Genomic DNA, 9029 nt, shown 5'->3' with positions numbered 1-9029 from the left:
ACGTACAGACACAGAATGCCAAGATTTCGTCATCCCACATTCTCTTCGGAGCCCTGTCAGTGAGGATGTTTTTCCACCCTCGTCATCAGATTGGTACACTAGTTTGTCATTTTCTTGCTTTTCCCAGCTTACTTTTCTCTTACAGGCACTTTCTGATGTTCCCCGAAGCCTCACGCCCCACATATTTGAGGGGCTATAGGATGCCGTGGCGTGCTCGCTTTGGCCATCCACGTCCCTCGTGTTGGACACCAGAGCTGTCCCCGATGTACCCATACTGACCTGGTCACGAATGGCCTTGAGAGGCTGGGAACTCACCCCCCTCCTTCCCCGGACTAGGGGGAAGTGGGGTGAAGGAGGCGTGCAGGGAGGGATCCTGGGGGAGGGGGTGGCCCGTCTCCCAGGCTGGGCGTGGGCCGGGCGAGGTCCCCAGCCCACCGGGCCGTGCCAACAATGGCCTGTTGTAGAAGGAGGCGGGAAGGAATGCGGCCTGGGGAGTTGGGCGGCGGCGGGGCGGGGCCCGGCCGAGCGGCTGTCTCTCACCTGGCCAGGTAGCTCGCATTTCCCGGCAAGCGGCGGCGCCCGCAGCACCTGTTGCCCGGTGCTCGGGCGGGGAGGACGGCGGGGGACATGGCCTGGTAGAGTCCCCTGGGGAGACCGTGCTGAGTTCAGTCCGGGGCAGGGCAGGGCGAGGGAGGGAAGGTCCTTCCCCGGCGCCCGCGCGGGCTGCGGCAGCATGAAAAAGAACCAGACGGTGCAGGGCACCTTCAGCAAACTCTTCGGGAAGAAGCACACCACGACCCCCAGCACCTCCCTCTACGCCACCAACCCCCCCTGGATCTTCACCCAGGAGGCCCCGGAGGAGGGGACCAGGGACTTCGGTGAGTGCTCTGGGGACGGAGGGCGCTGGGGCAGGGCCGGCGGCGCTGTCTCCTGGAGGCGCGGATGGGAGGGACACGTTGGAACCTGCGGACTGGCCGAGAGCAGCCGCCAGGCAGGGGAGGAGGCACCGCACCGGGGTGTCTGGGAAGGGCTGTGCGGTGAGAGAGGTGTAGGGAAAGAGGGGACCCTCCCCACCACGGGGAGGTGGGAGAACTTTGCCGCCCGCACCTCTGACCCGAGGCCTTCTTCGGAGGTGTTTAATTCCCCCTCTTGGCGAATCCTTTGCTTGTGTTACTGTTAGGCGAAAGGCTTCCGGAGGTTTGCGGTATCTACCCCGACCCCCACCGCTACACCCCCTTTCTGGCTGAAGCAAAAGTGTTCCTGAAGAACTGGGGGCTAAGGGGCTAAGAACTCCTCCCTCACCCTTTGCACTCCCTGTTTCCCTAGCCCACGTGGCAGAGAGGGGGCTGCTATCTGGGTGCTCACAAACTTGGCTCTGGCTAGGTGAGGCCCAGGAAAAAACAACAGGCGCAGCTGCTACCAGGTTACCAGCCCGTTTGTGACACCAAGTCACTTATTGGGGCCACAGGCTCCTGCCAGGTCAACCTGGGACCTGGGCCGTCTCTGGGCTAAGACCAAGGAGCCAGAAATGGGACAGTGGAGGCCAAGGAACCCTCTCCCTGACTGCCAGCTGCTGCTGACCCTGGAATCAGTCTGGTGTGTCTCTGCAGGCCTCTAAAAGCACCGCCCTGGCTCATCCGCAGGCTCTGGCTGTGGGTCATCTTATCACTGCATCGTCTTGCAATTTGTATTCTCTGTAACTAGGGGAAGCCAGCGGCTGGAGACAGAAATCCATTTCTTGTGTATGACATGTGGCTCTGGAACGCCCAGGTTGTGGGGGCAGGGGGCTTCTGGGCCCAAGGAAGGTCACCAGTCACTGCTTTAGCTTGCCTGCCTTCACTGTTACCATATTATCTTCACTGATCTTTATAGCCACTGTGCTGGGACCGACAGTGGATGTCACAGCCTTGGTGCCTGCTGTTGGACTCAGTTCAGCACCCAGGTTGCCACACCAGGACACAAGGCACCATGGATAGGAGCAGGGCAGACAAAGTGTTGCCTCTTCCTGGCACAAGGATCTCAGGTCAGGGGGTGAACAGAACTAACCATATGCCATTTAACCCTTTCTGAGCTTTTGCTATAAAAGATTATTAAGCATAAAAGCAGAGAAGAGAGATGACCTCTGAGTGGAACTAGCATTCGAGTTGAGAGGAGAGGGCATTCCTGGCAAAACAAACAGTAGAAGCAAAGACCAGGAGGAGCAGGGCAAGTGTAGGCACATGGTGTAGGCACTTCCAGACACAGGTGTGCGGGTAAGTGCCTGTGAGCCAGGACACTTCTTTCCCTCTCAACAGAGGCACCATGGAATGACCATTTATTAATCCTTTCTTTTTTTTTTTTTTTTTTGAGACAGAGTCTCGCTGTGTCGTCCAGGCTGGTGTGCAGTGGCGCGATCTCCGCTCCCTGCAAGCTCCGCCTCCCAGGTTCCCACCATTCTCCTGCCTCAGCCTCCCAAGTAGCTGGGACTACTGGAGCCAGCCACCACGCCTGGCTAATTTTTTTGTATTTTTAATAGAGACGGGGTTTCACCCTGTTTAGCCAGGATGGTCTTGATCTCCTCACCTTGTGATCTGCACGTCTCGGCCTCCCAAAGTGCTGGGATTACAGGCGTGAGCCACCGTGCCTGGCTATTAATCCCTTCTTAGGTGCAAGATGCCATTCTAAAATCTTTGTGTTACTGATTCATTGAAATATCATCTAGAGTCAGGCACTATTATTATCATTCCTGTTTGACAGATGAGGAGACTGAGGCACAGGGAGGTTAAGTAATATGCCCAAGATCACACAGCTTTCAATGCTGGAGGCAGCATTTTTCTAAGTCCACAATTCAATGATTTTTAGTAGACCGTTTACACAGAGTTGTGCAACTGTCACCACCATCTGGTTTTAGAACATTTCGATGACCTCCAAAATCTCTCTTGTGAGGCAGAACCAATATTTGAACCCAGGCTGTCAGGATCCAGAGATCACACTCTTAGTGGGTTTGCTGAATTAACTCTGCAGAGGAAAGCGATCCAATGGTGAATTTTACTTGAGGGGCAACTGCCTGGAAAATACCCACCCCCCCAACACACACACACCCTTCCTCCCTCAGGGGGAGACCTCAGCCATGCCTCTCAACACACCCTTCCTCCCTCAAGGGGAGACCTCAGCCATGCCTCTCAGCCACTTCTGCATTTTGCCTAGCCTGTGCAGGCTGCTAGTGGGCATCAGCACCTCTGGTGAGGGAAGAGGGCCTGGTGCCCTGTCACCTCCAGCCAGCTGCTGCCCTCATCAGCCTGGGCAGAGCTGGAGCCCAAAGGACAGCTCCTCCCATTCCTCAAGGCAGGGCTGGGCCTCCAGCTGACTCAGCTTGGTCTTGCCTGCACAAGGAGCGGTGGAAAACATCATGCGCCCAGCAGAACAGCGCCTCAGTGTTTCCGGGGTGTTCCCTGGGGTGCCACTGGGCGTGGCAGAAGTCCTCCTCCCTGCTCTGCTTGGAGTGAGGGAGAGGAGGGACCAGTGTTGGGGATTCTATGATGGGATGCGAGTGCAGCCCTGCCTTGGCATCCTGTCTCTGTCAATACGTGGGGCTAAGCACTCTGGGCCTCAATTTTTTCTTCTGTTAAAGGGGATAGCATCCCGGCTGCCTGCAGGGTAACTGCCTGAAGTGGTATTTACGGTAGTGCTTTGAACAGCATTAAAACGAAAAGCTCTAAGGCAGGGTGTCCAATCTTTTGGCTTCCCTGGGTCACATTGGAAGAAGAATTGTCTTGGGCCACACATAAAATACACTGACACTAACGATAGCTGATGAGCTAAAAAACAAAACAAAAAAATGCAAAAAAAAAAAAAAAAACCCTCATAATATTTTAAGAAAGTTCACTAATTTGTGTTGGGCCATGGTTTGGACAAGCTTGCTCTAAAGCAAGGATTGGCAAACTACAGTCCTGGCTCCATTCTTGCCCATGGCCTGCTTTGAGGAATAAAGTTTTATTAGAACACAGCCAACTATGCCCCTCATTTACATATGGTCTATGGCTAGAGTTGAGTAGCTACAAAAGAGACCTTATGGCCTGCAAAGGCTAACATATTTACTATCTGGCCCTGTACAGAAAAAGTTTACTGGCCCCTCCTCTAAGGCATGATTTATTATTGTTGGATCATTCCCAGCATGGAGCACTTCCTGCCCCTGCCTGCTTCCGCTCCTCTTCCTAGCACTGCTGTAGAATAGAGGAAACTGAGCCATGAAAAGACTATTTCAAAGTCTCAGAGAGAGTGGGATTAGAGTTCCATAGGGCCCCTGAGTCTGTGACATTCCCCTCGAGCCTGGGGTGAGATGCTGGCGATATCCAGCCCTTAGAGAACAGGCGGTGGAATGGAAGGGAGGAAAATCAATGTAGGGATGTGTAAGGGAATTAGGGAGTAATCAACTGTTTGCTCTGTGGTTGCAGCCATGTAAAAATCTGTTTGGACAAGGGTAGGCTGGGTACAGTGGGTAAATGCAAACAGTCATGTGAGAGTGGCGACAAGCAAAAAGTTTTTCATTACAGAATTTCTCTAATATATATTCCAGCAATTAGGAGGGCTTCACTGAATACATTTGCAATCCTAACGAAGTCTTCTGCCGTCTCCCAGCCCAAGCAAGGCCACACGATTGTGTGTGTGTGTGTGTGTGTGTTTTAAATGTATGAGAAAGCAGAGATGTGGATCTCTGCAAATCCCAAGATAAAGGACTGGGCTGTTACTGGGGACAAAGCTGCCAGTCACTCAGGACTCCTCCCTGGCATCTTGGATTAACTGAGCCAAGATTCTTTATCTACCACCGCTGCACCCGCCACCAGCAATGGGACACCCTTGTTTGCTAGAGGACTCTCTTTCCTACCCCGTTCCTCTAAATGGGACAGCTCACAGCTACCTCAGTCATTTATTTGAAATGCAGATTCTGGGCTGGGCGGTGGCTCACGTCTGTAATCCTAGCGCTTTGGGAGGCTGAGGCAGGTGGATCATGTGAGCTCAGGAGTTTGAGACCAGCCTGGGCAACATGGCAAGATCCTGTTGTCTGCCGGGCGCGGTGGCTCACGCTTGTAATCCCAGCACTTTGGGAGGCCGAGGCGGGTGGATCACGAGGTCGGGAGATCGAGACCACGGTGAAACCCCGTCTCTACTAAAAATACAAAAAATTAGCCGGGCGTGGTGGCGGGCGCCTGTAGTCCCAGCTACTCGGAGAGGCTGAGGCAGGAGAATGGCGTGAACCCGGGAGGCAGAGCTTGCAGTGAGCCGAGATTGCGCCACTGCACTCCAGCCTGGGCGATAGGGCGAGACTCCGTCTCAAAAAAAAAAAAAAAAGATCCTGTTGTCTCTACTAAAAACAAAAAAACTAGCCAGGCTTGGTGGCATGCACCTCTAGCTGCAGCTACTCAGGAGGCTGAGGTGGGAGGACTGCTCGAGTTCAGGAGGCAGAGGTTGCAGAAAGCCAAGATTGCGCCACTGCGCTCCAGCCTTGGTGGCAGAGCGAGACCCTGTTTCAAAACAAAAAAACAAAAACAAAAACAACCCAGCACTTTGGGAGGCCAAGGCAGGAGGATTGCTTGAGCCTGGGAGATAGAGGCTGCAGTCAGCTATTATGGCACCACTGCATTCCAGCCTGGGTGACAGAGCGAGAGCCTGTCCTCCCCCACCCAAAAAAAAAAATTAATTAATTTCAGACTCCTAGGGTCCCACCTCAGGCACAGGAAGTCAGAATCTCTGGGCTAGGGTCTGGGTTCTGGGGGTTTTTTGAGACGGAGTCTCGATCTGTTGCCAGGCTGGCGTGCAGTGGCACAATCTCGGCTCACTGCAACCTTCTACCTCCCGGGTTCAAGCGATTCTGCTGCCTCAGCCTCCCCGGGCTGCGCCACCACACATGGCTATTTTTGTATTTTTAGTAGAGACGGGGTTTCACCATGTTGGCCAGGATGGTCTTGATTTCATGACCTCGTGATCCACGCCCCCACCCCGCCCCGCCCCGCCCCATCCCCGCCCCTGCCTCGGCCTCCCAAAGTGCTGGAATTTACAGGCGTGAGCCACCGCGCCCAGCCTTTGGGCTCTGGGTTTTTAACCAGCTCCAGGGGAATTGTTTTGTGCACGAAGATGTGAGAATCCTGGTATTTCCTTCCCCACATGAAGCAAGGCTATTCTCTCTTTTTTTTTTTTTTTTTTTTGAGACGGAGTCTCGCTCTTTCACCCAGGCTGGAGTGCAGTGGCGCGATCTCGGCTCACTGCAGGCTCCGCCCCCCAGGGTTCACGCCGTTCTCCTGCCTCAGCCTCCCGCGTAGCTGGGACTACAGGCGCCTGCCACCTCGCCCGGCTAATTTTTTTTTTGTTGTATTTTTAGTAGAGACGGGGTTTCACCGTGTTAGCCAGGATGGTCTCGATCTCCTGACCTCGTGATCCGCCCGCCTCGGCCTCCCAAAGTGCTGGGATTACAGGCGTGAGCCACCGCGCCCGGCCGAAGCAAGGCTATTCTCTTTCCCTTTAGGACTCCCTGCAGGGCACATGGTAGGTTCTACATAAATATGGAAAGAATGTGACCAGCTCCTTATCAGGGGGACCCTAGTGCCCTCTGGTGTGGCTGCAGGTTCTGGTGTTCCTGTTCCCTGCGTCTCCTGACCCTGTGTTTCAGGCCCGGCTAAAGAGTGGGAAACTCCCACCTCCTACCCCGGGAGCCAGGAGCTGAGCATATATTTCCACCCAGGGCCAGACTGGCACCAGCCTACCAACTTTTGTTTACTCCTGTTCCCTGGAGGTGTGCTGTGGTTTGCCGGCAGTCCAGTGCACACATATACACCCTCTGCTGCCCCATTATATAAGCTTCTCTTGTCACTCTAGTTCAACTCCAGAAAGCCAGGCCTGCCCTTGACCCCTGCAGGCCAGCTACAAGGTGCCCCTTCTCTCCTAGCCAATAAGTAAAGACAGTAATGTAATTATTATATCACCAGTCTGTGGACTAAAAGCTTTGTATGTCTTCTCAATTGAGGAAACAGACTCAGAAAGGTGAAATGACTCAGTCATTCCCGTCCGGGGTAGCTCAAACATGAAAGTGCACCCAGTCATCTGGAATCTTGTTAAGATTAGATTTGTTTCGGTAGTTTCGGGATGAAGGGAGAGTCAGCATTTCTCACAAGTTCTGGGGTCTGCACACTGAGTGGCGAGTCCTAGCTTGGAAGCAGAGGGCCCTGTTCACTTTGCTCCTCCCCCTTAGTCCCCACCTGCAGGGTTGGGGGGGCGGTGCCCAAGACTCCTCCATTTCTGTTCCCTCCTCCTCTACTTTGTGGCTCCCTGCCCCTCTTCCCCTCCACCCCAGCCGAATCTTCAGCGTCCCCTCTGCCCTTGGACAAAGGCCTCTCTCTGGTCCTCAGGTCAGGACTGCTGGGACTTGCTGGGAAAGACTGGCCTTTTTAGGCTCCGGTCATGTGGACTTGCTAATTAGCAAGGAAAGGCCTCATTAACGCCATTTGTGAGTTACATTCACGTGGGGTCGCCCCCGCTGCTTCCCTGAAAGGCAGGGGCTCCCCTAGTGGCCGATGATTGGATGCCACACTTCATACTTCACCGTCCAGCACCCCTATTCTATATCTGCGATGAGGTAGAAGTAGAAAGAGGTCTGTTTTGGGATTCTGGGTTCCTCTTAGTCAAGGCAAAAACTCCCCAAGCTAAGGCCCGAATCCTCCGAAGCCCCAGGCATCCAGTTAGACCTGTAGCCAGTGCTCCTGAGGTCATTTAGGGGCCCCTGGAAATTTGGGGCCCCAGCCCTCCTCCCACTCTGGCTAGCTTCCTTCCCTCTCCTGATTTTGGGAGGCTTCCAGAAAATTATCATCCTCACTTTACAGGTGGGGAAACCGCCCCACAAAGTGCTCAGTGTCCTCAGGTATTACATTGATGTGAATCCAGATATGATTCCTAGGCCCATTTCCTCCCCTCCAGGCCTTACCAACTTTTAAGTCTCATTCAGGAAAAACAAGAGATGGAGGGGAGAGACACTGAATCCCTACATCCCTTCCCTGCCTTGCTGGCTATGACACGAGGGAATCAGAGTCTAGAGTCATGTTGCCTGGGCTGGAATCCCAGCCCCTTTGACTCACCAGCTGTGGGACCTTGGGCAAGGGACTTAACCTCTCTGAGCCTCAGTTTCCTCACCTGCAAATTGGGAATAATAAGGGTACTTCCCCCATGGGGTGGTGAGGTCTTAGAATAGTGCCTTGCTCATAACACAGGCTTAATAGATGTTAGACATTTAAGTATTTAATTAATCAAATTAATTTTCTCTCTAGTTTGGACCTAGCTAGAATTTGGGGAAGAACTAAATAACTGCCCCGGAATCTTTCTGACCTCAGCCTCCATGGAGATCCATGAGCAGCTTTGGGGCTGGGGGAGAAAGAACATTTCTTCCAACCCTGAACTCTGTGAGCAAAGAAATGCCGAAGACTCAGTGAGGCTCCTCCCCTCGGGGAGCAAGGCAGAAAAGAAGGGCTGGGCGTCCTGCAGCAGCGTGTACCTAGCTCTCAGCTCGCCGGGAGCTGGCCCACCCACCACATTTAACACGTACCCCACCCCAGGCTGAGAGGGCCAGGTCTGCCTGTTGGGGAGAGGCAGGGAGCCACGTGCCCTGTCATGTGTAAGGCAGTGCAAGTCAGGGGCCATGTTTGACCCCTGCTTGGTGACCTTGATCCAGCCCCTCCCACTCTGGGTTGCTGCAAAGAGGGCTGTTCAGCCCCAGGCATCAGGACTCAGAGTGAACCCAAACAAGAAAGCAAAGGGCCCAAAGGGCCGCCTGCCTCCTGGTGGCTCTCCCCCATGGGGACAGGTGTCACCATGATTTGCAAGTGACATAGTCCAGCTCAAGCTCACAGCCCAAACTCTTGGTGGAGGGAAGTAAGGTGGAGCAGAGAGAAAATGATGTTGATGACAACAATAACCAGCCCTCCCAATTATTATTATTATTTTTTTGAGATGGAGTCTCACTCTGTTGCCCAGGCTGGAGTGCAGTGGCACAATCTCAGCTCACTACG

At 53.8% G+C, this 9029-nt stretch overlaps 1 protein-coding gene across 1 annotated transcript in view; it reads left to right on the top strand.

Moving 5' to 3' along the window:
- Positions 1-507: 507 nt before the first annotated feature.
- Positions 508-9029, top strand: part of CUNH6orf132 (chromosome unknown C6orf132 homolog) — a 42935-nt gene continuing 34413 nt past the window's right edge. Inside the window, exon 1 of the mRNA XM_032140316.2 lies at positions 508-878. Coding sequence (XP_031996207.2) covers positions 734-878 — 145 coding nt within the window. The 5' untranslated portion in view covers positions 508-733. The remainder of the gene's footprint in view (positions 879-9029) is intronic.

This window comes from Hylobates moloch, unplaced genomic scaffold, assembly GCF_009828535.3.
Source record: "Hylobates moloch isolate HMO894 unplaced genomic scaffold, HMol_V3 SCAFFOLD_20, whole genome shotgun sequence".
In the NCBI taxonomy this organism is placed as follows: Eukaryota; Metazoa; Chordata; class Mammalia; order Primates; family Hylobatidae; genus Hylobates; species Hylobates moloch.
Note: the sequence above shows the minus strand (reverse complement) of the source record. Positions and strands in the feature narration are given on the sequence as shown.